This window comes from Channa argus, chromosome 19 (genome assembly GCF_033026475.1).
Source record: "Channa argus isolate prfri chromosome 19, Channa argus male v1.0, whole genome shotgun sequence".
Taxonomy (NCBI): Eukaryota; Metazoa; Chordata; class Actinopteri; order Anabantiformes; family Channidae; genus Channa; species Channa argus.
In genome coordinates this window covers 13,416,005-13,443,995 of record NC_090215.1, presented here as the reverse complement: position 1 = coordinate 13,443,995, position 27,991 = coordinate 13,416,005, and the positions used below count along the sequence as shown (strand labels likewise).

The window sequence follows — 27,991 nt, the reverse complement described above, 5'->3', positions numbered from 1 at the left end:
GCAAGCAGTGCCTGTCTCTCAGAGACAGCATTGTAGAACAAAGAACTTAACTGTGAAGTTAGAACTCAGTATCTTGCTCTTAGTATAATTCACTTGCAGAATCTTGCCAACAGGGAGCCGTTATTGAATCGTCTTTATTCGGACGTTTACAGGCAAGGTTAGATGGCATTGTCTTTCTAGAGAGTGGTTAACATATGCTCCAATAAACACAATGATAACAGTTCATGCAGAAATGAACAGGCGGAAGTAGGTGGATTAAGCTCTCTGTTACCCTTGGTATCTAGCCAGTTGTGAGTCAGCAAAATACGACTGCTGGCACAGTAAATAAAGCTCAGTGATTAGGGCTGCTTGGCTTTAAGACCGGGAGGGCTATGTGGTGTGAAAACCACTGCCCTCACAGGAGGGAAAGTAAGTCGGTTATGAACTATGGGGGAACAGTTTGTAATATTTTATTCTACTTTGTGGCACAGTACTTTCAAGTGTAAAATGGAACAAGTGTATGTGGAATAGTTTGCCTGCAGTCCAAGAGCAGGAACACTCGAGAAGTCCTAAATAAATAAATAAATAAATAAATAAATAGTCCCAGGACTATTAAATCTGATGATTTGGCTTGACAGAGGTGACAGAGATGGTGACAAAGCTCCACAGAGCAAAAGTACAGAACATTTCCCAATATGACAAATATACTTGCAAATCATTTGTCATCTCGAAGTTACAATATTTACAGATAGATTAATGTTAAGTCATATACTTTAGATCCCGTTCTGTAAGCTTTAGTTGCTAACAGTCATTTACAGTATATGAAAACCGTATGACCGTGTCAGTGAAGTCTGCCTCATATACTCTGACACTAAGAGATATATATTTTAGTGATGTTGTGCCTGTGTTTTTTTGTCTGTGAATTATAATTCCTTTATCCTCAGCTGGAATTTCCCATCATCATTACAGTTTCCAACAGGCCTTGGCGAAACAGGGCTTTTAACACAGTGTCTTCTTGTTGCCTTTCCCACTCCCATTAGGGGACGTGTATAAAAGAGTTTTTCTCAAGGGTACCTGGCCACAATGAAACACCATTTTAGTCCCTCTCTTGCAATTCAACCCTGCACACAATGTTATCATTCGGCACATTTCCCCTCGGTGCAGCCAGATTTCTCGAGCACCGGGATGGCTGTGAAGAGACGTGATATGTTTTCTATGTGAGGAAGCGCTCTGTCACAAATAAGCTCTCATTCGGTGTGTAAATATTTGTGGTGTTGGGAAGGGATCCAATCCAGTCTAGTTTTAGCAATCTGAATTAGTTAGAAAAGTTTGGCAGAACGGCATATTATCAGTTGGAAATATTGTACATATATTACTTATGATCAAATTTTTACAGAACATGTTCCTAATCTGCACATCACCTTTGACCAATCAGTGTCATTTGATAACCATAAACATAAATGATTGTGTCCTGCCCCCTGGTGTTAGTGAAGAATTTAAAAAAATAGCTTTTAGGTGGATTTCTGGGATATTTTTTTTGAGATCTTGCAATTTTTTTTTTCACCTTTTTGTGACTGCAAAAAAATGACTACAAAAAGAAAAAGTCTCGTGTTCCTTTTTATTCTTACCAGTGGTTGTGGGAAACCTGATTTCACGCACACTCTAAATACTTTGTCCTTTAAACTTTCCTCTTTGTTTCTCTGCAGCGAGCTGGAGCAGTTTGTTGGCTCTTTGCAGAAGGACGCAGCAGCGACTCACAGAGCGGTGACACTGAAGGACGTGGAAGAGGGAGCAGTGACTCTGAGGAAGGTGGGAGAATCTCTGGCAGGACTCAAAGGTAATATGACAGATAATATTCTTACTACCAAAGATACTAGAGGAAAGAACCCTCTTATGCAAACTGATTTTCTGTTAAAGTTACTAATAAGTAATGTGACCTGTATCATGCTATTAGATGACTTGGGTCTATTTGTTGTCTTTTAATAACAGACAGACGCCTTTATTTTCATAATATTCGACTGTAACTGGTCACTGGGCTATATTGTGTATTACAATAGCCTTTAAATTACCATTATCATATGATGAAATGTCAAATATGCTAAGACAAACACACAAAATCAGGTTCTTGATTAATATCACATTCAACAAATGGTAGATACTGATTGGTCTGAATCATTAATTTGGACAACTTTTGGAGAATACCATGGCATTGGTAATATATCCCAGTAAACAGCTACGGTTAATCAAAGAGTCTTAACAAGGAAATCCTCATGCAAATATTATAAATATGGATTTGAGTGTCAGTCAAAATGTTATCATGATGGTTTTCCCCAACTCTAGGATTGACAATGTAGGTAGAAGTAAAACATCTAAATCGGAAAAATGAGACTGATCAAAACTATTCTTTAACAATAGCTGTTAACAAGATAATTTCATGTTTCCCTGTCTGTACTTCCACAGGAGAATTCCCACCCTTACAAACCAGGATGCGGGCTGTGCTCAGGGTAGAAGTGGAAGCTGTCAAGTTTCTGAAGGAGGAGCCACATAAACTGGATAGCATGCTGAAAAGGGTCAAGAGCCTGACTGACACACTCAGCACCTTGAGAAGGTAGGGGGATAATAGAGAAAAATATGTCAAAGTAGATAAAGTAGGACTCAGGAGAGGGGGTTGCTAGAAGATGGGAGCTGAAAGTGAGAGAGCGAAGTAAAGATGAAAACAAAAAGCAGTCTGCACAGTGACTCACTGGGGCCTGTGAAGTGGGAGATTGTACTGTTTGATTATACTGGCAAGTCAGCCTTCATCCCATCAAAAGGGTCCTCCCGTGTGGACAGAAGAGTACGGCGTCCAGCTTGATTTACTTCCATCGCCTTCACTGAACCGATAAGTGAATTAATTTGGTGGACACTGTAGCGCCTCATTTCCATTTTAATATGTCACAGATACCAAACTCTCTCTCTTCCTCAATGTCTCTCTTGTATTTTGTCTGAAACAGGCCTTGGTGCCAAACCATAAGACATTGTATTTTAGCTTGTGGTCAGTTTTTCAACATTCGTGTCAGATTAATCAACATTGCTTTTATAATTTTGAGATTTGGTGTATTCCTAATCTGAAATAGAAATCAACAAAACCTGAAATACTAGCTTTGGTTGTAAAATAGATTTCTATCAGTCTTATTTCGTTTTTCCATTTGTTTACTCTATGAGAGAATGGCCTGTCTACTACATGGTTTGTGTCACACACAGTTTCCCTCCTCTCTGCAGGTGTGCTACTGAGGGTCATCAGAAAGGGCCAGTGGAAAACAGTCCTCCATCTGAGACACCTGCAGAAGCGCCACCGGCAGCAGTCGAACCTGGCTCCACCTCAGCCCCACTCGAGCCTCAGAGCTCCACCATCAGATCAGAGGTGATGCCTTCCTCCCCAGTGGTCATCCATCATGTCCAGAGCTCCCCAGTCCATATGCATTTGTCCCAGCAGTCTGCAGCCTTGACTGCTCAGCCCAGTCCCCCGCTCACCCCTAGTCCCACTCAGGTTCCCAGTCCCAACCCAAGCAAGAGTCAAGGCCGGGAGTCTCCCAGAGGGGGTGCCTCACAATCACCCAGTCCCACATTTCATAAGAAGGCGCACGGGAACCCAGTGAATAATGGCAACGGCACAGCAAACCAGGAACTTGTTATAGAGGAGCTGCAGAGCAGTCAAGACAAGAGCAAAAACAGAGCCATGTCGATAGAGGTATATCTGGTTACCTAACCAGGGGCATATGATCTTGATTTGTTTATATCCAACATCGTAAAGCTGTAGTGATGTTCAATCTCTAATTAGTATCCTATAAAAATGTAAAACCAGTCACTTCAGTAAATAGCTTTATTTTGCACTCTTTTCTCTAATTACATTTTGTTGTTGTAGGAGTGACATATTTTCACGGCTTCCTCGCTGCTTGTTTTTTCTTTGTTTTTCTTTGCAACTTGTAGGCAGCAGAGAAGGAGTGGGAGGAGAAGAGGCAAAACATGAGTCATTATAATGGCAAAGAGTTTGAGAAGATCCTCCAAGAGGCCCAGGCTAATATGATGAAGGGAATTCCCAGTCTAGGGGTAGAAGAGAACCCAACAGTGCCACCTGCTGCCAGTGAAGAACCAGATCATGTCCAGAATCTTGTGGAGTCACCTTCAGGTACAAGTCTAGCAGAAATGTTACCTACAGAAACAACACAAACATGGACACATTATGCATGATTTATTATGTATGAGCTCATGTCGTCCTGTATAATTTTACGATTCTGTATGACAGAAGAACACCAGACTGAGTTTTACTCAGACAAACTAGCCAAGAAGGGAGCCGAGAAACTCTCTAAGCCTTTGATGGAGAAACCAGCCAAACCTGTACTGGAGAAAACATCCAAGACTGCCACAAAGCCAGCGCCTACTGACAGTTTTAACAAGCAGGGCTTTGAAAAATCCAACAAGTCTCCACCTCCACCACCTCCGAGGAAAACCTATTCCAGCTTGAGCTCAGGCATGACCACCACCCGCTCTGGTGAGGTGGTCTACACCAGCAGGAAGGAGTCTGTCTCAGCTCAGGTCAGTCTGGTTGGCACTAGTCCTCTTAAATCTGGTCAAACAGCAGCTGCAGCTTGGATTCTCATTGTTGAGACATTTTTTTGTATCTTGCACTTTCTTTCCTGGGCTTTTTATTGTTTCTTTTTTTTTCAGTGTATGAAGTATATGAGGTGTCCACAAAGTCCACAAATTGCAATAATGTACCGGAAACAGTGGAGCTTGTTCAGCTTTTTTACAGAGCCTCCTTAAATACAATTGATTAAAAATACAATTAAATGACATTTCCTTAACCATGGAACAATCTTTGGTATGACCTAAAATATTGATGACTAAATGATTTTGGTCACATTAAATCTAACAGGAGAGTGAAGAGGAGGTCCCACCTTCTAATCCCCAAAGCCAACCTGCCAAGGTTCCACCAGAAATCAAGCCGAAGCCTTCTACTCCTCCCCCTGTTACTGCCTCCGTTCCCAATGAAGAGGAGGATGAAGGGGACAAGATCATGGCAGAGCTCCAGGTTAGACACATATGTACATGAATGCACTCCCACAAACACTCCCTCAATCACATACAATCATTGGGTGTGTCAAGGTGTCTTTCTGGATTTGCTTTATTCTGCACTGTGGGTCTGGGTTGCCTTCCTGTGATGATTGACCTCCTTAGGTGGCAAAGGATAGGCCCTGACAGTTATCCTCTTTGATTTTGAATACAATTTCGCCAGGTGTGGGGTTTTACAGCTGTGGCGGTTGCAAAGATACTCAAACTCCTTACCCCCCAAAATCCTTGTCCCCATTTTCCCCCTTACTTTTCTCTACTCTTTAGGTTTTCCAGAAGTGCACAGTTAAGGATGTAGTGGTGAAAAATTTGGTAGAGCCCACCACTCGAATTGATCCGCAAATCAGAGAACTAAGACCTGGGGCCTTATTGCCCCTCAAAGAGAAAAAGGTAAAATACAAGTCGCCGTGCAGCCGCCCCGCTAACTGCCTGCCTCTGCCAACTGTCTGATACAACCAATGGCTGTGTCTTAACACTTCTATGACTTTTGCACCACTGCTTTGGCTCGAGAGAGACCTGTAACAGCTGCCTCCAAAAAGCTCCTTTCCTTGCTGCCTCCATTTTCCTCTCCTCTTAATTCACAGCTCGAGTCTAAGTCTGCATAAAATGATGCCTCTGAAAAGATGCTGTGTCTTTTGCGTGCCTGGACCAGACAATGGTGTGTTTTCCCCCCGATTTAATTACCACTTGTCTTTTTCTCCAACTCAATAAAGACTTTGGCACTGTATTTTACAGGCACTTAAATTGTCTTCTGTCTTTCTTTAATGACATGTCTTCATACAAAATAAACAGAACAAATATTTCTAAAATTATTGAAAATTGAGAGAATCAACGTAGGTCAAGCTTACTTGTATTGTAGGCACAAGCTGTTTTTGCAGACTTGGTTCACTAGAGGTCAGTCTGGCCACTTTGCATGCTGTTTCCCTTACTTGAACTTTTCTAAGAAATTACTTTGTTCTTTCTCTGTCTTTGCACAACTTCACCTCAATTGGCTTTCCCAGCTTAAAACCTATGTAACCACCACATTGCTTTATTATTTTTTTAAATTTAGATTAAAAAATATAAACATTTATTTTTATTTTGTGATTGTGCCAAGACAGCAAGGCTACGTTCAACTGCATTATTGCATTGACTATTTCGTTCCTTTTCTTGTTTTAAAAATATGTCATATAAATACCAGCGCTTTCAGAGTGCAGCAAAATAGAGGTTTACAATGAGTGGTAATATGCTATTAACATTTAAGAAAATAAAAAATAAAGGCACCACATTTCTTTAAGGATGTGAAAGTATGGTGAGCAGTCATGCATATATATATATATATATACATATATAAACAGTACAGAAAGTTAATAGGAAAAGATAATTAACCACAGGACACATTTTCTAAAAACAAAATCAAAATGAAATTTGATTATTGCCAACTTTACCTTGTAAATGTTTTTTTAATTTATCCTATCAGTATTTATACATAAAAGTGGCTCTTAGTTTTAGCTTTTAAGAAGTTAAATGTATTAATTATTAATGCATTAATTGGCCTTTCTACATTTTGACATAGAGCATTTAAGAACCTCACACATACATGTGGCTTGAAACTGAATGAAATCCTACTACATACATACTATAGCATACTTAATATTTGTGCTGGTGCCTTGTACACAATCATTTCCCAGTGCACAGTCAACACTGTGAATGCTACAGCAATCATGTATGTGAGTTCACAGTTAGCCCACAACACCCTGGCACACTAGTTTGCACAGTAATATTATTCCCTCACACACTGTTCTAGCAGAGTTCAGAGCCCAGTCAGGAGGATAAAGATCCAGAAACAGATGAAAATGGGAATACAACTATGAGACAGAGCCAAGGGGTATGTATGCCTTTAAATAAATAACTCTATATTCATGTGTAATTAATGCATATTAAGGCATTTTTTTTAGTCCTAAATAACCTGACTTTTTTAAATACATTTTACAATTACAGGTCATATACTATGTGACTGGCCAGATTCACAAAGACCAACCATCTCCGTCAGGAATAGAAGAATCCCCTGAACATCGAGAGCCCACACAGCCTTCTACACAGGTGTCAAATGTCAATGTTAATGACAGTTCTTCAAGCCAGGAAAATCCGCAGCAGCCACAGTCTCCACCACCTAAATCACCCCAAGCAGTTACACCTCCACCTATATCACCTAAGCCTGTGGGACTGAATGGATTCAAACTTCCAAAGAAGCATGTTAAACGCTCAGAGTCCTTGAAAACCAGTGCAGAAATGGAGAAGGGAAAAATACTCAACAAAATTAACAATGAGAAGAAAAGTAAAATGTTTCAGGGGCCTGCTTCTTCCAATAAGAATAAAATTCCTGAATCTATGGCAACCACAGTCACCAGTAATGTAACAGGGAATCCCAAAAGTTCTGTTGCTTCACCTAAAAAGGCTTCTAGTGAAATCAGTGAGCCACCTAAGGTTATTTGTGAGGTTAGTGATGAGGGGGCTGGTCTTAGTCCTGACTTACCAGGTGAGGAGGCACCTCCACCCCCAGACAACATAGCATTTATGATAACTAACACCAAAGTTCAGGCCCTTTCTTGTGGCGAGTACCAGGATCTGGTAAATGCCAAAAAGGGAAGTGTTCAGACAGTTACCGTAGGTGGTGCCACAAACGGAGGGAACCTCTTAACAGATTCCACTGCATCACAGGATAATGGCTTCAGTAAGAAGCCTGTCATCATCATTTTTGATGAGCCCATGGACATTCATTCAGCTTACAAGCGCCTGTCCACCATCTTTGAATGTGAGGAGGAACTGGAGAGGATGCTAGCAGAAGAGCGCATCGATGAGGAAAGTGAGGAGTCGGATTCAGAGAGAAGTGGTGAGCTGCAGGGAAATGCTGGAGGGACTGAGATGGTTGATCGCAAAAAGGCCAGCTCTTCACAAGGCACTGCTGACGTTGTCAGCTTATCATCCTCATCCTCGTCTTCTATATCTGAAACAATAGACAGTGGAATAAACGTAGACTCAAATGGAGATGGCAAGCAGGACGGGAAAAAGAAGTTCAAGTTTAGGTTCCCTAAGAAACAGCTGGCAGCACTAACTCAGGCGATTCGCACAGGCACTAAGTCAGGAAAGAAGACTCTGCAGGTGGTTGTGTATGAAGAGGAGGAGGAAGTAGATGGTACTATTAGGCAGCATAAAGAAGCAAAACGATTTGAGATTGCACGTTCAAAATCCTTGGCTGAGACCCCCAAGGCACCAGCGTCAGCTATGCTGACTAGACAGAATTCAGACTCCCTCTGCAGGACTGATGAAATCCGGAAGAATACCTACAAGACACTGGACAGCCTAGAGGAGACCATAAAGCAGCTTGAGACCACTATCAGTGAGATGGGACCACGATCATCGGAGGAGCCGTGTTCTGCAGAGGAGGCTAAACCAGCAAATGGGAAAAGCTCAGAAGGAGGGGGGCTGAAGAGGTCTTTCTCTCTCCCTACCTCCAGAGGACCAGGCCCTGTGGTATCCAGCAAGAAGTCTTTGCAGAAGAAGACTAAACCTCAGCTCCTTCCACGCCCTGTAGTCATTCCAACTACCCACAAAACCAACACCACCACTGTCCCCAGTGCCCCCAGCACCATACAACAGGTCTCTCTCTAGCTCTTGTTGCTCCAGGAGGCTTTGGGTCCTTCTTTTTCAGTCTTCAACCTACCTTCACTCCAACCCTAACCACTGAATAAACAAAATCATTAATCCACAGGCACTTGGAAATGTTGTCCCCCGTGGCTTTTTCCCTCTGTCAAATCATGGTGACATGATTGGGGGTGGCATTTTATTGGGTTCCTAGCTGCCATCTTTCACCTTACGTTTATTGCTGAAACTGAGGTTTTCCACAAGTGGCACACTCATCATCAAAGACACTCATGATGATTAAGTGCTGATATCTCTCTTATTCCTGACTGCATGTACTGTACTACATGTATTGACTTTAACCTTTATGGTCTCACTGGGTGCATGATCTTTCACTGGTGTTGATTGAACAGGTTTTTTGTACCTGTTAAGTGCCTTGATTTTTCATACTTCCTATGTGGTGTGTGTGTTTTTTTTCTTTCTTTTGTTTTATTTCTTGTTTTGTTTTTTCGTTGGATCCCCTTGCAGAACGCCAGTGTCGCTTCCCCTACTAGTCGGATGCCCGTCCCTTTGTCTGCGAAGTCCAGGCAGTCACCGGGTACTACTGACAAAGCAGGAAAGCCGCAAAAACTGCAGGATGCTCAGAGGCAGTTCCGACAGGTAGTTTTACTGTAGGGCCTTACCAGAGGCTAGGGAGCGAAAAAAAATGAGGCATGTATTATAAGGGGAAAAAAGACTATAAAATCTGTGAGATTTCATAGGGTTTAAAAAAGTAAGGTTGCCTTGGTGGCAACTGTGGATCTGTTAATGTTTCTCTCGAGCCTGCACTGACAAGAAGGCATGTTTGACTCTTGACTGTTACCCCATAACATCACTGTACTGTATGCTTCTGCATGTCCACGCTGGTCATGGTTTTCACTGTGTTGGTGACTAAACAAAACAAAAAAAAGGAAAAGTGTCATCTGAGTTGTCATCACATCTCCAGTTCCCATCACAGCTGAGTTCCAATACAGTGTTGCCAAAACCCCGGATGCTTATGGCTACATAAAAATACAAACCTAACCGACTTTTCAGCTGTGTCCTCCCTTCTCACAATGCACCCCTTCTCAAACTCAGCATTACTGCATAGCTTCTTAACCTCACTGTGATATATTTCCTTGGCCTCGAAACATCGGCACAACTCACCATCTTGCAACATCAGTTTCAGTGCAACACTGGACGAGATTGCTCTCGCTGTCTGCTGTCGCTCTTCCCACTCCTAACCAAGCTGTCTAATTCCCTCTAGCCTTGCATCTTTGCCTTCTGAATTCAGCCCCACAAAGCTAACAGCTCCTCTTAACACACAGGCAGTCTATTGAGATGCCCCTCCTGTCTGACATCACACTGTCTAACCTTTGCAGTGTTCTGTTCCTTGGTAAAATGTCTCTTAGTCCAATGTGTCTCACATTTCATGTAACCTAGCAAAAACAGAGCTTCTGTATATGTTGTTTTAGTGTCTTTTAGTTGTGTCTTAGTAATATTAATGTTTGGGCAGTCATAATGTGTTCCTATGTGCATAACTTGTAGTTTTGTTTAACATCGTCTTGCCTTTTATATCTATTATCTCACCAGGTTTCTATTTTGACAACCAGTATCTGTTTGGCATCTCTGTTTGCAGGCTAACGGAAGTGCTAAAAGAGTGGGAGGGGATCATAAAACTGCCTCCCCTACTGTACCCATCTCTAAAATCCCTGCTTTTTATCCTAGCTCTAATAAAGGCAGCTCCCAGTCTGCACAAAACTCAGATGCTACTAATCCCATTAACCCTTCCTCCTGCTCCTCTGTGACAAAGTCCTCCATCCTGTCCTCTCACGCTCCTCGTTCCAGTTCCCTTCCCTCCTCCCACATCCCCTCCCTGTCTAACGGATCCCTCAAACTCCCCACATCCTCACAGCACACAGGTAAAGCTCTGTCGTTCTCCTCACAGACTCAGAATGGTCGAGTGAACTCCTCCTCCTCCTCTTCATTCTCCTCATCCTCCTCATGCTCCTCCTCATCCCCCTCCCCTCTGTCGCCCACATCTTTGGGCCAAGGTGGAAAGAGCATCCGTACCATACACACCCCCAGCTTCACCAGCTACAGGTCCCACAATGGCAGCAGCGGCAAATCCTGCATCCCAACATCCACAGCAGCTAAGGATACTACTTAGCCCCATTATCGCTTCTCAGGCTTTGCCACATAGCAGGTAGACTTGGTCATGTCTTATTTTATATTGTTTTGGTTTCTTTTTTTTTCTTTTTTTATAAAAGTATTCAGTGTTGCACTCCCCTACTTCATGTTTTATTTGACACTGGCATTCTCACACCAATGATTTTTTTCTTATTTTTTCTTATTTGAGTTGCCTTGTGAAAACTTTGATCATACTTACACTAGTTTGACTTTTTCTTGAAGGTGTTCTGACAAAATGTTTTATAGTAGAACTAAAACCTGTTTAGATTTACCACTTTGTCGTTGAAGTGGAAGTATCTCATGGTGTTAAATAAATTTTTCTTGCTGTAGCTAGCTCTTGCAGGGAATATAGAGTTGATGTACAATCACAAAGTACCATGTAAATATTGTTTTATTTTTCAAATGAGAGACTCGATAACCATAGTATATTTAATCCTCTATGCTTCTTATGTTGCTAGACATTCAACACAGCCCTTGTAAATGCCTATTATGAATGTATACATAATGTATACAGACATTCAAAAGTTGGACTCATTATTCTGTTTTTCTAAGAGTATTTTCTCAGTTTTCAACAATATAAACTGCCGGTTTCTTTTGCAGATGTGTAAACCTGGTATGAAGAGTTATTCAAGTTTTCATTTTATGTGCCTCTTTGCCAAAGTTGTTGTACAGTGACTCACTTCAGGCCTATTGCAGTCACAAGATTTAGGGAAATTTACCGGCACCCGCTTGGTTGAAGTGTTAGTTGAAGCATTTTCAGGAGTAAAAAAAAAATTCAGATTTTTTTTACTGCTGGTCTCGGTTTGTTAAGTTAACATGTAATGTTGTCTAAATTTAAACTGTACTAAAAACTAAGTGATGAATCAGTTCTACCAGATGTACAGTAAATAGATGCTTCTAATTAGAAAACAAGTAGTTTTGTTAACATACCAAAGTTTATTTGTATGCATGCCTTTCCGATACTTTAGGAGAGTGGTGTAAAAGAAGAATTATGTTTGCACAGATAGATTTTGTAAATATTTGGTTTTCTCTCCTTTTGTAAAGCTTTAAATCATACTATAACAGAGCAATGTGGTAAAGACAAAACTGTGTTGGAGTAGCAAAAATAAACACTTGCATGCTTGAAGTGCATTGAGTCTCTTTTTTTTTTGTTTGCTTCCTGTTTAATTCTTGTTTCACAGTCTACTTTAAGTGCGTGTGTGTGGGTGTGAAAGTAGAGGTGCTTCTCAATTCCTTTTTCTATAGTCACACCAAATTTTTCTCCCCTGTGAGATACTATTTATTTGCATTCTGTTTCTACGATTACAGGTAAGAATATTAATGTTTATTGACACTTAAATCTACCGTTACAGTCTTATGGATTAAATTATGAATTGCAAAATAATAAAAAAAGTATTGGTCTGGGTCTTTAACTTTAAATCAAAATTTTTTAAGTTTAGTGGTGTCATTTACATTAGTTGAAACAGCTACTACATAGCAGCCATTAACAGGCTTTAGGGGTCTATACACTATTTCAGTGTAATGACGTATAGCTTAGTGCATAAACTAAATAGACAACAACTAGAAGTTTTCTTTACCTAAATACAAATGTATCTCACCCCAATCAAATGTGTTATTAAGACAGATTGGAAGTGTAATTTACATTCATGTGGTTTGCATTATGACTGTGAAAATGATGTTTTTTCTTTGTTATACTATTTGATAAACAAAAGTATTTCTTGTATGTAGCTTAAATGTCATTTGTCTTTTAATGGTGTCTGACTAGTATGGCATTTCCACACTTATCAGACACCATCAGAGAACTTCCTCTTTCTAATGATGCTGTGGTCATGTTCAGAGGTTATCACTTAAAACTATTTTTTCCACAAGTGCACTGTGCATCTTTGTTTAGGTCTAACTTTGTGGTTTGGTGAAACATAGCAAAATCATGTGACTGCAGGAATTCATGGCAATCAATATCAATAATTAATAATAATCAATAATTATAGTAACAGGTTGGTTGTGTCTATTATGTGCTGCATCAGGCTGATCCTCTACACAACAACTATGAACACCTCTGAGGAGGAGAGAGAGTGTGTCTATGGCGGTGACTCCCACCAAGAGAACATCATGTTTTCTACATTTTACATCCTGATCTTCATCGTTGCGGTGCCTGGGAATGCCTTGGCACTGTGGGCGTTCTTTCACCAGGGCAGAACATCTCCATCAAAAGTCTTCCTGAAGCATCTGTCTGCAGCAGACCTCTGTTATGTCTTCATATTACCCATGCGTATAGTTTACCATCTGTCTGATAACCACTGGCCCTTTGGACCCATCCTCTGTCAAATATCAGGCTTCCTGTTTTACCTAAACATGTACTGCAGCATGTATTTAATGAGTTTGATCAGCTTGGACAGATTTCTGGCTGTTGTTCTACCTATAAAATCTCAGTCATTTAGGAAGGCTACATATGCAAAGGTAATTGTTTTCTTACTTTGGGCTTTGATTATTGTGTCTATGAGTCCTATCCTTTTTTCTAAAAAGGATATACCCAACAAGTCAACTGGCAACTGCAACAACCTATACTTAGAAAAGCCATCTTCCAAGGCTTTGGTGTCCTCTAGTGTGGCATTTTTTATTCCCCTCACCACTATAGTGGTTTCCTACATACTGATTCTGCTAAAACTAAGGACAATCAAACAACAGGAAGAACGACCAGTGAAAGACAAAGCCATTAAAATGATCATCCTCATCGTGACAAACTTCTGTCTTGCGTTTGTGCCCTACCATGTGAGCCGGGTGATCTATATTGAACGTCACAACCGTGGACCTTTGACTGCAGCAAGTTGTGAGTCACTAGGAAGAACTAATCGGATCACATCTGCCTTTACCTGTGTCAGTGGTGTACTGGATCCTGTAATGTACTTCTTCCTGAACAATGCATACCGGAACAAATTGCTTGATTTGTTCCCTAAAAACAGAAGACATCATCAAAGCGCATCAGATAACATGTAAACAATAAAAATTTTCCAAAACCATCCTTTATTGTGTTGTTTTTTAGAGTTTAATTAGTTCTGACATTAAAAGATTAATTTACAACTAATGATACATCTATAATGCAAGATTATAATCAAAGATACTGAATAGGTAAAGTATATTTATTTGGCATCCTGTCAAATTTGTATTCTGAGTGATGCAGGTGATCAGTTCTTGTTTGGAGCATCATATAGGTACTATTATCATACTACCACCACTACTGTGGTTGGTGTGTTTGAGCTTAAGATGTGTCTTGCATAATGGTTAGTAATATTTACGAACCTCTCTGAACTTTTTTTAAATGGAAAATGAACCTGTGTGAAAGTCAACATACTACCTCTTCCTCTTGCCAGCAGTTCCAAGGGCACCAGTATAGCAGGTTGCTTTTGATCTGGCTCTGAAATAAAGGCTTACTACTTAAAGAAATGACTAAATAAATAATTTGGACTAAATTTGGACTGCATAACTATGTAACCTTTTAAAACGTACAGCTCCTACGTCTTGGTGGTCTCATGCAGAGCACAGTACTTGTCCGCCGTAAGCCAAGATAATTGACATTTACCCAGTTTGTCCTGCACAAGCATCCGTAAATCGACGTTACCAAGGCAGCCAGGAAGAAGCTGAAGCTGGTGTGGACTGAGTGTATTCTTGTTTGTTTAACTCAGCTTTATTTGTATTCTCATATACTTGTAGTCAGCGATTAGTTGCAGCTAAAATTCGGACCTGACTAAGTTCATCCTCAAGTTTTTACAGTAGTAAATGAAGGTGTGTCGGACGGCTAGTGTTGCTAATTCTGCATGCACCGTTATGTTCCCTGGACTTGAGTTGTTTTTTTTTTTGGTCCTTCAATTGAGTTACACGAATTTTATTCGCTATTAGCTAGATTAAACAAATAGAAAAGTAATCGTTAACCAAGGGAAAATTATTCGCCTTCAGCCAAGTTACTTGTTTGTTAGTTGAGGTTATCCCCTAACGGCTCGAGTGTGGGGTTTTTATAGAAGGCAAGTAAAAGCTAGCTTTGTGGCTAACCATGAAACTCTCGTGCATTGGCTAACGTAGCATATTTTGATGGTCCACGGAGAAACTAGCTTTCATCACGGCACAGAACTTCTGTGACAATCGTCTAACATTGCCACAGATTTTTTTTTATATATGTTTCACAGAAACCGCTACGGGTACTATACGTTTGGATATAGTCTGGATACTTTACATGTATAATTTAAGGTTGTCTTTGAGTTTGCTCTGTGGGAAATCAGTTGTTTTGCTAGCATGAAGTGGGTGTTTGTTTTTCACTATGTAACAACTACTAACTCTGCCTTCTAATTACAATTCTATTTCTACTTTTAGATCATTAAGGGGTTGTAAAAAAGTAAAAAAAATAAATAATAATCCCACCACCTTATCCAGACCTCTTCAACTCAACTCTTCCAACACATATGGTGCAAGTTCAAGTGTGAAATGAAGGCTAATCACTTTAAAAGTACAAGAACATATTTCAGCTTGGGCGAGACCTGCATGCAATTTGCAGTTAGTCCAGCACAGAGATCCACAGCCTTACAAAACAGTCCTGCAGGAAAGTTCACTGCTCTTCACAACTGAAGTATGGGCATTCAAAAAGGTTGAGTAGTGGTTTAGATCTTAGGCTGCGACCATGGGCACGGCGTCCTCTTTGGTCAGCCCAGGAGAGGTGATTGAGGACGGATATGGAGGTGAAGGTGGAGAAGCCTGTGAGATCCCAGTTGAGGTCAAGCCCAAAGCGAGACTCCTGCCCAGTTCCTTTAGGCGAGGACCTCGAGTAATTGGCGCCAGTTTCAAATCGACAGGTTCTGTGGATCTAGAATATGCTGCAGAGTATGAAAGACTCCGTAAAGAGTATGAAATTTTCCGTGTCAGCAAGAATAACGAGATCTCATCTATGCAAAAGAAAGAAGCCAAGCTGGATGAGGAAAACAAGAGGCTGAGAGCTGAGTTACAGGTAGCAGTTCAGAGAATACTAGCTTATCACAGTACAAGCTTATTGGTTAATAAATGAAGGGTTTGTAAGTATTTTCACAGTGATCACCATCATTCTCAATCTGACAACAGGCTCTACAGAAGACCTACCAAAAGATCCTTAGAGAAAAAGAAACTGCTCTTGAGGCAAAGTACCAAGCTATGGAAAGGGCTGCCACCTTTGAACACGACCGGGACAAAGTAAAACGGCAGTTTAAGGTAACCCACGTCGCATGTGTCACCGTATGCCTTACTCTCCAATAATCACTGCAATTCTAACCCATTGACTAAACCTCCAGATTTTCCGAGAGACAAAAGAAAAGGAGATTCAGGATCTACTGCGTGCCAAGAGGGACTTGGAGGCCAAACTGCAACAGTTGCAGGCTCAAGGCATCCAAGTATATGACCCAAATGAATATGACTCAGATGAAAACCAAACCACTGTCACTGGTAAGACCAAGAAGTCCATCATGGTGGAGCTTTCTCTTTTAGATTTATCTGTTCAGCATACCCATTTCTTTTCATGTGCGCAGACAGACAAAAGTAGAACCCAGAATGCTTAATGTTTAAAGGTATTTATTTTATGTTGGCACACTGCACAATAGGATCTTGTATTAAGTGATTTAAGAAATAAAAAACACAATTAATGTGTTTTCTCATTTTATGTAGCTGCCGGGACACAGTGTGAGTACTGGACTGGAGGTGTACTAGGAAGTGAGCCCTCTATGGGTAGCATGATGCAGTTGCAACAGACCTTCAGAGGACCTGAGTTTGCTCATAGCTTGATTGATGTGGAAGGGCCATTTGCAAATGTTAGCAGAGGTAAGTAACCATCATGATGCCTTGAATTGGAAGCTTTGAAGATGTGGCCAAACATTTCAGCCATCTTTGCTACAATGACACTACTTATATAAGTGTTTATTTATCTATTTTTGAGAGATAGATAGACTTTAAATACACTTATCTGTGTATTTTACCTGTACACTTTACCTAGATATATATCTCTTGTTGTTAGATGATTGGGATGCTGCAGTGGCCAGTCTGCTTCAAGTCTCCCCTCACGTGCCTCAGGCCTTGTGGAGTAATACAGTACGCTGCTACCTAATCTTTACCCAGGAGACCAAAGCTGAGTTGGATATCTTTATTAAGGTAAGTCATTGTAACTGTAAATACTGTAATAGGCTATAGTGACATTAGGTTTTCTTTCTTTTTTGGGGTGCCAGGAGAGCATAACATAACACAGGGTTAAGACTTTCAGCAAGAACAGTCAGTCTTACTCAGTGGTTTCTGCTGACAAAAAACATTGTGTCTCCATTGACAGAAAGAATCTGAATTGATCTTAAGGAAATACATTTTTTAACCTAAGACTAGCCTAAATGTCAGACTCTAAGAACACAATGTGAGTGGAGTTTGGTTTGGTTTAAAATGACAATTTTGTAAAAACCTACCATTAATCTTTATCTGGGAAATGCCTGCACCTTTTTATTACAGAAACACTCTCCTGTTTTACGGAAGATGTGTGAGGGTCTAGGCCATTTCTACCTGAATGTCTACTTCCCAGAGGAGAAAGCTGCCTTGTACACAGTCGAGCGCAAGCAGGAGATTGAAAGGAGCTCTGTGTGTGTGCTTCTTCTGAAATCAACTGTCAATAGGTGCTGTAAATATTCTGCACTAAGATACCCTCATGTAATGAAGGCTATATAATAATTCTGTTGTTTATTTAAAATAATGTACATTTTTGATATTTGAACTAAATGCCTGTGTGCAGTTTTGTGGTGGAGGATTGTGAAGAAGCTTTTGTGAAGAATCCAGATGGTCATCCGCTGGTGCTGTACCTCAGGACAGAAGAAGATAAGCAATTGACTGGACACACCAGGATTCTGCTCGAAAGGGTGAATGCTGCAGACAAGGCTGCTAAAGTCAAGGTGTGTGTGTGTGTGTGTGTGTGTGTGTGTGTGTGTGCAAGAGTTCGTGCATGTGCTCTGTTTTGTTATGTTTTGTTTTCTTTTTGATAACGTTGTATAAACACATAAATGATCATGGTATTCAGAGCCAATACTGTGTCACGCTTGCAGAGTTGGGCTTTTCCAATATAAGCTTATACAGTACATGCACAGTACAACTATTCTAATAAATGTGGTGTCAAAGTGGAAATTCTGAATTTTTCTGGTTACTAGCTGCTACACAGTGGTTGATATGTTTTGAACCCAGGTGGTGGATCATAGTGGTTCTGAAGAGGATGGGGCTGACCTGATTTATGCTCAACTAGAGAAAATCATGAAACAGGTACCGAAAGGGATCATTTACGGCAGCTTTTTCATAGGGATGTGAGCACACGTCTTGTATCCCTCGCAACATTTTAAACATTCGTTTTCACTCCCTACTTTCAGGAGTTGCTGGGTCTTGAAGGAGCAGATGTTTATTGTAAGGACTCGGTGATAGAGGAGGGGCGTGAGGAAGACTCTGGAGATGTGCTGTGGGACCTACATGATGAACAGGAACAGAATGAGTCCTATCAGCAGGCTTGTAGCAGCACCACCTCTCACTTAGGCTTTCAAAAGGTAGGGCAAATCCTCTCTTTCCACATCGTCAGTCATGTCTACAAGTCAAATAATTTAATTAAATCTGAGTGTCAGTTGCATGTGATGTTCTTCCCAGTATATAGATCGTTTGAACGATATGATAGCCGCTCCCCCTCCCACTCCTCCTCTGCTGGTGTCTGGCGGTCCAGGCTCAGGAAAATCACTCCTACTTGCGAAATGGTAAGAACCGATTGATTTAGTTTAACATGATACATTCCCCCACTGGTTGGTCCATTTTTTTTTATTTGAACGACTAGATGTTTTTATAACTGTGCACCCTATCATTATGGATGACACTGTGAATATGTTTTATTTCTACTTTGATGATTTCAATAATTCTTTTCAGGATTGAGCTACAGCAGAAGCAATCCCCTAACACCTTGTTTCTGTATCACTTTGTTGGTCGCCCGCTGTCCACAAGCTCAGAGCCAGTTCTCATTATCAAACGCCTCACAGTCAAAGTAAGGGCTCTCTCTTGCAGGTGTAATTCTAGTATCTGTGCAACCGGTTATGTCCTACTGTTTATTTGGGTAACAGAGGAATGTTTAGACTGACTTTTGTTGTCGCATAGCTGCTGCAGCACTTCTGGTCAATTTCTGGCCTGTCCATGGAACCCAGTAAGATCTTGGAGGAATTTCCTCGTTGGCTAGAAAGGCTTTCAGCACGCCATCAAGGAAACATCATCATCATCATTGACTCGATCGACCAAATACAGGCATAAGCCCAATAGTCTAACCCAGATTACTCAATCACATCAATACTTCTAGAAAATGTCTTACTCTAAAGTTTATCTTTTCTTTTGTAGCAAGCTGAGCGACACATGAAGTGGCTGATTGACCCTCTGCCTGTGAATGTTAGAGTGGTGGTGTCTGTTAATGTTGAGACGTGTCCTCAAGCTTGGAGGTAGGAGACACAAATGGAATCCTACATATTCCATTTTATTTATATTTTGCACTGGTTAATATTTAATTTTCTTGCATAGTATTCTCATTTTAAATGCTTCTGTAATATGTGTCATTTGTAAAACCCTCTCTTCAGGTTGTGGCCCACACTCCACTTGGACCCGTTGAGTCCCAGAGAGGTCAGGAGTGTTGTCTTTGCAGAATGCCAGAGTATGGATTTCAAACTTAATAAGGACCAGGTCAGTTATCCTTGTATTGTCATTATCATCTTTAAAATGAGATTTGGATGTTAACAGTTTTGGTTTTACATCAAAAAATGCGGGAAGTCTGCTTTTACGTCCCACAGTAATGTGTGTTGGTTTTAGGAGAAGAAGCTGGAAAGGCATTGTCGCTCTGCATCAACCTGCAATGCACTGTATGTCACACTTCTGGCAAGAATCATCACCAGGTTAGCAAACACTGGTATAGCAAGTGCAGGTGGTGTCTTGAAGAGATCTTAAGATTGCCAAGTTAGTTGGAAAGCTTTTTCGACATTTAGTAATACTGTAGGTCTGTTTTTTAATTGTCCTATAAAGCAATGCTTAAATCAGGTTTTTCTTTTTTTCTGTAAGATAATACAGGGTGCTTAGGGTCACTGAGTGCATGGTAGTGGTTTAAGTTTTTTGAAAATTGTGTTGTTGCTGTCATGCAGTAGATCGTGTTGGTCACTGGAGAAGAGCCTGGAAGAATGTCTGCAGTGTCAGGACACCATGTCACTCTATCGCCTGGCACTTAAGATGATGGTGAACTCCCTCCACACGGACAGAGAACAACACATTATGAGAGAGGTGACACATGTCTAGACGAAATAAAAATAACTTCTCTTCACTTAAACACAGTCTTGTTATGATCATTATTGTTGCTGTAGTTGTTGTGTGTGTTATTTTATTTGTGTAACTGCTTAATGTGGGCTTTATTTTCCCTTTTTAACTAGATACTGTGCCTTGTGTGTGGCAGCCATAATGGAATGAGTGAATCAGAAGTACTAGACCTATTTCCTGAGCTAGACTTGCCTGTACTGTCTTCTATGCTGTACCGCCTAAACAGACTCTGCATTGTAACACTTCGTTGTGGACTTATTAGGTTTCAGCACTTGCAGGTAATTGGGTTTTGGGTAGTAGATCATTTTTGAGCTAAAGGTTATTAAAAACTAAATACAATAAAAAATGTGATATTCCTATGAAACAGAATGTATATAGTTTATTTCTGTTGTCTTCAAGGCTTGGGAAGCTGTGAGGTTGGAGTTTTTGGGTGGAGGAAGCAGCTCAGCTACTTACAGAGAGAAACTCATCCATTACTTTAGCCAGCAACTCAGGTGGTCCAGACTGACTGTGCTCTCCTCATGCAACAAAATTCATATTTTTTTTGTCAGTAAAGCCCTTTTTACTGTGTATGTGTCTGTGTCTGTGCAGCCAAGATTGTGTAACATGGCGTGTTGCAGATGAGCTTCCATGGCTACTTCAACAACAGGAGGACAGAATTAAACTGCAATGCAGCCTCTTGAATCTGTTTGTCTCCCAAAACCTCTACAAGAGGTACAATACATGTACACACATAACCTCATATCACCTGCCTAATTTGTTGAGATATTGTCCTACAGATGTGAGTTGTTTGTTTTTTCCAGGGGTCACTTCTCTGAGCTCCTGGCTTATTGGCAGTATGTTGGAAAAGACAAAAGCTCTATGGCTGCTGAATACTTTGACTCTCTGAAACACTATGAGAAGAACTGTGAGAGTGAAGACAGCATGACGAAGTTGGCAAACCTTTATGAGACCTTGGGGCGTTTTCTTAAAGACCTGGGTCTTCCAAGTCAGGTAGAATATATCATTTTAAAAACGATAAATTTTTCATCAGCTAAATTAAACCATGCTTAATGCTCACTGCATAGACCTTTCTTCATTGCTTGTTCTTATTTGCCCATATTTTTGACAGTTGTATGTGTATCTGGTTTTCTCTGTCTTTTTAGGCTGTAGCTCCTTTACAGAGATCCCTTGAGATCAGGGAGACAGCCTTGGACCCAGACCATCCCAGTGTAGCACGCTCCCTGCACCAGCTAGCTGGAGTTTATGTTCAGTGGAAGAAATATGGCAATGCTGAGCAGCTGTACAAGCAGGCCTTAGAAATAAGTGAGAACGCCTACGGCGCTGAGCACGCAAGCGTGGCACGAGAACTGGAGTCACTTGCTATGCTCTATCAGAAACAAAACAAGTAAATGAGAATTTATTATGTTATTTCTGTATTATGGTTCATTGGGTATTAATAAAGCCTTTGCCAATGATCTTAAAACTCTATTAACAAGTCAAAGAACTATAAGACACGGAATCAATTCAGGATTTAATTTGAAGTGTATGTTTAATGGCTTACACCTGTTGTTTTTACAATCAGATACGAACAAGCAGAGAAACTCAGGAATAGGTCAATGAAGATACGTCAGAAAATTGCTCGCCAGAAAGGTCATATGGTGAGCATATTCCACAAATGCCAATGTGTTTAGTCATACTCAGTCAGTTGTTTTTTACATGCCTTGTGTCTGCTCCTATTTTCAGTATGGCTTTAATTTGTTGAGGCGTAGAGCCCTACAGCTGGAAGAGCTGACCCTGGGGAAGGACTCAGCTGACTGTGCCAAGACACTTAATGAATTAGGTGTCCTTTACTACCTCCAAAATAATCTAGAGTAAGGCAAACACAACAGCAGGAATGCACACGGAGACAATTAACACCATATACTTCACAGAGATTAAATGTGCAAATCTAGGCCAGTTACACCTGTTTACTGTGCAGCTTTTGTTTCATGCAGTATAACGCAGTTTAGAACTTCTATTATTTTTCTTTGCTCCCACCAGTGCTGCTAAGGTGTTTCTGACCCGCTCCCTGGAGATGCGTCAGCGAGTCCTCGGCCCAGATCACCCAGACTGTGCTCAGTCCATCAACAACTTGGCTGCACTGCACACAGAGAGGAGGGAGTATGAGACAGCGGAGGACATGTATGAAAGGGCGCTGGACATTCGGAAGAGGGCCTTGTCACCAGACCACCCCTCGCTGGCATATACACTCAAACACCTGGCTATGCTTTATAAGCGCAGAGTGAGACACAAGTGCCTTTTGACTCATAAACTTTAATATCCTGTCTTTTTAGTAGTTAACTCTGTGTTAGTTCTGGGATTTCTGATTTAAAGATGTTTGTTTTTACAGGGGAAACTGGACAAGGCTGTGCCACTGTATGAGCTTTCTCTGGAAATCAGGGAGAAAAGTTTTGGGCCCAAACACCCAAGTGTGGCCACAGCACTGGTCAACCTAGCAGTGTTATACTGCCAACTGGTGAGACTCTTTATAATGGTTTGCATATTTCTGTGATATAATCCATTTTTTTAGGTCGATTGGAGCAAAGATTAAATGAATTTTCTTTTTCTGTGGCAGAAGAAACACAGTGATGCCTTGCCCCTTTACGAACGAGCACTGAAAGTGTATGAGGATAGTTTGGGGCGCTCACATCCACGTGTTGGGGAAACCCTTAAAAACCTGGCTGTGCTAAGGTATATTAGTGGAGGTTACATTTTACATAAGCTTTATCAGAAGAGACAATTGTTTGTACAAGTCTTTATATCTCTCAATGTTCTGTTTTCTCTTTGGTATATAGCTACGAAGAGGGCGACTTTGAGAAGGCAGCAGAGCTTTACAAGCGTGCAATGGAGATTAAAGAGGCAGAGCCATCATTAGTATGTGGAATTGCCCCATCACGCCATTCCTCCAGTGGAGACACATTTAGTGTGAGAGGACCTGCCCCACTCCCACATGTCTCGAGATGACTGTATTTAGCCACTTGGTGCCATTGAACAATAATTAATAAATACACTATGTTAGGGGAGTATAATTATCAGATCGATGGCTTCATGAAAAAGAGAACTATATAAATTATCACACTGTGATTGGATGAATATTTATGCATTTGGTTAAATATACTGTTAACTGGCAGTAAGATTGAGAAACCTACAATGTTAGACTGTGAAACCTATGTATTAATATGTATTATTAATATCTCTGACCTAATGTGTATGAGAAGCTTTGAACTTCTGTTAAATCAGTCTTCTGAGGACTTGGAACTACAAATTTTACTCAGACATCAAATTCCCGTTTCAATGACGTAAGTGTTTACTGTCACCGAGGTCAGAGGTAAATAATATGCAGGCTTGATGTCACTTTAGTTACATTTGGTATATTTTAATCTACAAAAATGATAAATGGGAATAGGAACATTTCTTACTTTGCAGTGTAAAGAACACGTTTGTGTACTGTTATTTAGTTTCATTATTTTTTTAAGAAGCCTTAAAATGTAGTGCAATTACTTCTCAAGCTTCTTACAAGGAGACAAAAAACTCCACATTTATTGGCTCCCCCAATTGCATTTCACAATGTTCAGGGAATATCGATTAACAGGTTAACAAGTCCTTAAGTACGTTTAAGTTAACTTTATAAATAATGCATTAGACGGCTGCTGTTGAAGTCCAGTGTGCATGCTGTGAAATAATGGTACATTTATGTGATAAAAAAGATTAGAATGCCACATTAAACTGTTTACCTACCAGTATTTATTTTTTAAAAAGGGGAAAATGTAAAGTCTCCAAAACTAGCCAAGTCCAAGTCTGAGGAAACACTATAACAGGTACTGATCCAGTTTGTATGTGCAAAAAATTCATTTATTTATTCAGTTTGCAAGAGGGTTTTTTTTAAAGAAACTGCCAAAGACACAATCACGAAGTTACAGACCCATAAATTAACCATTTGTCTGATCACATAAAAACAACGTATCAAAACCTAATATACTACATGCAGTGTATCTTCATATTTGTATTAATATAATTAAATGTGTAAAATCTATACATGAGAAAAATCATGTCGAATATATCAAGAAAACTGTATTCCATCAAATAAATACTTTATTGAGACAAACATTGTTTCAGTATTTTTACAGCAGATGTTAGCTTAAAGCTGAGTGACTAACAGAGCATTACTAATTAAGACCTTAGAAAATACAGTTACTGTGACACAAATTTAGGTTTACAGACATTTTATTAAAGACTGTCATGTGTTGCAAACCTTTACAGTATATCAGTAAATCACACATTTAACTGTTTTTGCATTTTATGTATGTTTGCCAAAAGAATGGAATCAGCACAGCTTTTCATGCTCTTACTTTCTTCAGTTGTTACAAGTAATTCACTCTGGGTTTGTTTGACGTCATGCCCCCAAGCAGCCATTGAAATTTTGCTTGATATGAAATAAAGCACTGGAATAAACTTGTGAAAAGTTTGGAATATTATTAGGACCACTACAAACTTTTTTGAATTCTGAACAATTTTAATCTGAATTATGAGGGAAAAAGGTCAGAATTCAGCATTTTTTCATAGAGGCCCTAATCCTCTACTATAGAACATAAACGTTTTATCACAATAGCAGAAACATGGCTCGTACTTGATGCCTACAAGTTTCTCATCTGAGCCACCAGGTCTTCTAGGCTCTGTTCGGTCTCCTCTATAGTTTCCCCACTCACTGTATCCTGGTACAATCAAAAAAAAACAACTATATATTAATAAACTTTACACGACAGAAGACTTGTTAGGCTAAATATTTCAAAAGTATATCTTAAGGACTAAAATTTAAAGTTGATGAGCTCAATCCTGGAAATAAATACATGTAAATTCCATTAAAACTATTTATCTTAGATGATACTAACCTTGGCTGGAATGGAGTAAGCCACAGTGATGCCTTCTGCCAGGTCAGGCATGGTACCTGACGCAGCCTTTAACTCTTCTTCAGTCACCTCTGAAACTAGTTCAATACCTGCACAGCACAAGCAATGTTAATACACAATGCAATATAATATGTAATACGTATGTAAATGTAATTTTGCAATATAATAGTTTTGCTCACCCCACTCATTGTTCTCATGTACAATTTCCTCCTCTACCTCTATGACTTCTACGTTAGGTCGCTCAGCTTCTTTCTTCTGAAGAGGAAAATAAACAAATACATTTACCTGGTACTGCACCGTGTGAATGTCTGCGTAACTTTGGCCCCAAACCCTGATAACGGAAGCATACACACTTTATACTCCTCTTGTTGTCTCCTACAGAAGTGGTCATTACACTGAGGGTTGGCTTTCATGGTCATGGTGGGAAAGAAGTCCTGCATCGCATTGTAGCCAAGATAATAACTGACAGTACCAAACTTCAACAGGTATCTGTAAGACAGAACATTTTACTACCAACTTTTAGCTTAACTTGTACGCACACACGCCCCTTTAAGTTTAAACCTGGGCCTAAACAATGGAAACTTACTTAAGGACATTTTGCACCAGGAGGCCTGCAACCACACCCATTGTTGTTGGTAAGCTGGCAGCACACACGCCCTCCCTCTTTAGGGTCTTCTCATCAATATTTGCTGCCACCACAAGGGGAGGAGCACACTAATATAACAGGCATACAATACAATTACAATATAATTAGTAAAATGTTTCTCATAGGGTAAAATAAAAACAGGGCCAGAGTACATTGTTAAAATGTAAACAAAAGAGGATTTTTATCTGTGGACATACAGCGAAGCAGGCCGTCTCTCCAGGAATGATGAGCTGGATGTGTCCTGAAACAGCATTCTCACTGACACCAGACTCCATCCAGATCTGACCAAGTTCATTACAAGCCTAAAACAAACATTATAAAATGAAAAGCTGCATAAATATCTACTCTAGGTTGTGAATTTTGTAACTTGCTTACTGTATTGATGGTCATCCTGGCCTGAAAGTTATCCACACAGCTCAGAACCAAATCCACTGGCTTCCCTTCTTCAAGCCCCCCATGACTGAGGACACAGAACAGTTGGATGTAAAGGCCTGTGCAAGAGTTGGGACAAATAAAGGAAGCTAGCAAATGGACAGCAAAAATTCCCACCTGATGCGATCCATGAAATGTGTAAAGTTTTCCACTGTGGTGATATTGTAGTTGTGGGTCTCAAACAACACATCTGGATTGATGTTTCTGTTGGGAAAATAGAGTAACGTGTAAGGGAAAGAAATTCCAATGTCTTTGCTTTGACAGAAAAGCTGTCATTGGAGTTTACCTGAGTGTGTGTTCTGCTGCTTCCACTTTACTGAGGCCGGACTGGTGAGGCTGGAAGAACAATCTGTTCATATTGGCCAGCTCTACCTTATCATAGTCAAAAAGGAGCAACTATGATGGCACAAAATAAGATAAGGAAACGTAAATATACATACAAATGCGTTTAATATAATAAATAATATAATATATACAGCTTTTGGCTCGTCCCTTCAGGGGTCGCCACAGCAGAACGTGTTCTGCACGTAGATTTGGCATTACTTTTTACGCCGTTTGCCCTTCCTGCCGCAACCCTCCCATTTTTATCCGGGCTCAGGACCGGCACCAAGGTGGCCCTTGGTGGCTGGGCAGGGCCACACCTCAACCCAATGCTCTACCACTGATCCAACAGACCCCCCCCCCTACATCATGAATAATATAATGTGTTTTTTAAAAGTAATGACAGAAAATAATAAAGAAATCATATTACCTTACCAATGCCACATCTAGTTAGCATTTCAGCTGTCACACTGCCCACTCCCCCAACTCCAACCACAGCCACTGTGAATGTCCGGATTTTCTGTAAAGATATTTAACAGCTATCATTCATCCTAATACATGCATCAGTGTGAATCTGTGGATAATCTATTAGTCAGTTTTAATATTATATCTTCTATCAAGAAGTCAGTTAGCGTTTTAAGTAACTTTACCATTAGAGGTCACATGAACATGAAATTTTTATGCATGCATTACCTTATTATTTAAAATTGTCGTTATAATATTCATTATTATTTATTGTTATTATCCAAACTTCTGTACAAATAAAAATCATACCTCATAATCAGCCACGATGCCCATTCTCTTTAGAGCCATTAGACGACTGCAATGAAAACACAGCTGAGATTAGCTTGTGGTCTGTGAGATACCACCAGATGGGATGAGTGACTCATAGGCGTAGCCACTCGGAGCTGTAAATAAAGACCAAAATCTGACAAAATCAAAGTAAGAACATTTTCAAAATCACCTGTACGGGTTAGAATCCACTACTTCCTCGCTCATTTTATCTATTTTCGGTCTATGAAGTCCATCATCCACAGCACAGTGCTTCTGCTGACACTTAATCAATTCATTTTCCAACTCTCTCACCCGCAGCTTCAGTTCCTCCACGGTCGCCATTAGGTAAGCAAACAAAAGAAATCAATAAACAATGTGAATAAACTATATTCCTGGAAATTTAAAGGCAAATCAAATATGTTTGACTTCTCAATCGGCACTGAAGGTACACGTCTTCACAACACAATCAGCTGTCAAAGAGGGTGTTCTTGTGAATAACGTCCGTGCAGAAAACAAGAACAAAACACAGAATTGTTCCCACTTCAATATTAGATTGGTTGAGGAGTCTTTCTGTGATATGAGCTGACTGTTGAATTATATCTGTCCATTTTTATTTATTTAT

General features: G+C 40.2%; 4 protein-coding genes across 30 annotated transcripts in view; 3 read left to right on the top strand and 1 right to left on the bottom strand.

The window, feature by feature from the left end:
• si:ch211-285f17.1 (sickle tail protein homolog) overlaps positions 1-12,048 on the top strand; it is a 100,509-nt gene extending 88,461 nt beyond the window's left edge. For 13 of the 25 annotated variants that reach the window (XM_067486507.1, XM_067486503.1, XM_067486496.1 and 10 more), the window contains 11 exons: positions 1,686-1,816; positions 2,440-2,587; positions 3,241-3,709; positions 3,949-4,147; positions 4,265-4,554; positions 4,895-5,050; positions 5,356-5,478; positions 6,875-6,955; positions 7,069-8,727; positions 9,238-9,369; positions 10,367-12,048. In XM_067486507.1, coding sequence (XP_067342608.1) covers positions 1,686-1,816; positions 2,440-2,587; positions 3,241-3,709; positions 3,949-4,147; positions 4,265-4,554; positions 4,895-5,050; positions 5,356-5,478; positions 6,875-6,955; positions 7,069-8,727; positions 9,238-9,369; positions 10,367-10,897 — 3,919 coding nt within the window. In that variant the 3' untranslated portion in view covers positions 10,898-12,048. The remainder of the gene's footprint in view (positions 1-1,685; positions 1,817-2,439; positions 2,588-3,240; positions 3,710-3,948; positions 4,148-4,264; positions 4,555-4,894; positions 5,051-5,355; positions 5,479-6,874; positions 6,956-7,068; positions 8,728-9,237; positions 9,370-10,366) is intronic. The other 12 variants (XM_067486497.1, XM_067486501.1, XM_067486519.1 and 9 more) reach the window with 10 other exon arrangements.
• Positions 12,049-12,105: 57 nt separating this feature from the next.
• si:dkey-96n2.3 (uracil nucleotide/cysteinyl leukotriene receptor) lies at positions 12,106-13,934 on the top strand. Its single transcript, XM_067486524.1, has 2 exons — positions 12,106-12,225; positions 12,942-13,934. Exon 2 carries the CDS (start codon positions 12,964-12,966, stop codon positions 13,909-13,911), a length of 948 nt encoding a protein of 315 aa, XP_067342625.1. The 5' UTR covers positions 12,106-12,225; positions 12,942-12,963; the 3' UTR covers positions 13,912-13,934.
• Positions 13,935-14,503: 569 nt separating this feature from the next.
• Positions 14,504-24,394, top strand: nphp3 (nephronophthisis 3). 3 transcript variants are annotated; one of them, XM_067486478.1, is made up of 28 exons: positions 14,504-14,561; positions 15,280-15,907; positions 16,018-16,143; positions 16,224-16,374; positions 16,594-16,746; positions 16,940-17,073; positions 17,416-17,576; positions 17,693-17,849; positions 18,136-18,210; positions 18,315-18,485; positions 18,583-18,686; positions 18,853-18,967; positions 19,078-19,221; positions 19,312-19,409; positions 19,545-19,647; positions 19,774-19,856; positions 20,100-20,235; positions 20,382-20,546; positions 20,668-20,762; positions 20,860-20,982; positions 21,072-21,261; positions 21,414-21,655; positions 21,833-21,908; positions 21,994-22,121; positions 22,291-22,531; positions 22,640-22,765; positions 22,865-22,980; positions 23,085-24,394. In XM_067486478.1, the coding sequence occupies exons 2-28, from the start codon at positions 15,584-15,586 to the stop codon at positions 23,251-23,253; spliced, it is 3,906 nt and encodes a 1,301-aa protein (XP_067342579.1). In that variant the 5' UTR covers positions 14,504-14,561; positions 15,280-15,583; the 3' UTR covers positions 23,254-24,394. The 3 variants fall into 3 exon arrangements, with proteins under 3 accessions (XP_067342579.1, XP_067342580.1, XP_067342578.1); XM_067486479.1 differs by having other exon boundaries at positions 14,529-14,697; XM_067486477.1 differs by having other exon boundaries at positions 14,529-15,907.
• Positions 24,364-27,867, bottom strand: uba5 (ubiquitin-like modifier activating enzyme 5). The gene is made up of 12 exons (XM_067486494.1): positions 27,560-27,867; positions 27,370-27,415; positions 27,026-27,115; positions 26,561-26,670; positions 26,392-26,478; positions 26,218-26,302; positions 26,040-26,144; positions 25,783-25,910; positions 25,550-25,685; positions 25,376-25,451; positions 25,179-25,285; positions 24,364-25,001 (listed from the first exon to the last, which is right to left on the bottom strand). The coding sequence occupies exons 1-12, from the start codon at positions 27,709-27,711 to the stop codon at positions 24,924-24,926; spliced, it is 1,200 nt and encodes a 399-aa protein (XP_067342595.1). The 5' UTR covers positions 27,712-27,867; the 3' UTR covers positions 24,364-24,923.
• Between the last annotated feature and the right edge of the window lie 124 nt (positions 27,868-27,991).

Bases quoted from the DNA above. Each gene is read 5' to 3' on its own strand.
- nphp3 (XM_067486478.1), top strand. From the start codon at position 15,584: ATGGGCACGGCGTCCTCTTTGGTCAGCCCAGGAGAGGTGATTGAGGAC. The intron at 19,410-19,544 runs GTAGGAGACACA...CCCTCTCTTCAG, and splicing joins ACGTGTCCTCAAGCTTGGAG to GTTGTGGCCCACACTCCACT. The intron at 21,656-21,832 runs GTAAATGAGAAT...TTTTACAATCAG, and splicing joins CTCTATCAGAAACAAAACAA to ATACGAACAAGCAGAGAAAC.
- uba5 (XM_067486494.1), bottom strand. From the start codon at position 27,711: ATGGCGACCGTGGAGGAACTGAAGCTGCGGGTGAGAGAGTTGGAAAAT. The intron at 27,116-27,369 runs GTATGATTTTTA...ATATCTTTACAG, and splicing joins GCATCGTGGCTGATTATGAG to AAAATCCGGACATTCACAGT. The intron at 25,286-25,375 runs GTGAGCAAAACT...TGTGCTGTGCAG, and splicing joins ACATGAGAACAATGAGTGGG to GTATTGAACTAGTTTCAGAG.
- si:dkey-96n2.3 (XM_067486524.1), top strand. From the start codon at position 12,964: ATGAACACCTCTGAGGAGGAGAGAGAGTGTGTCTATGGCGGTGACTCC.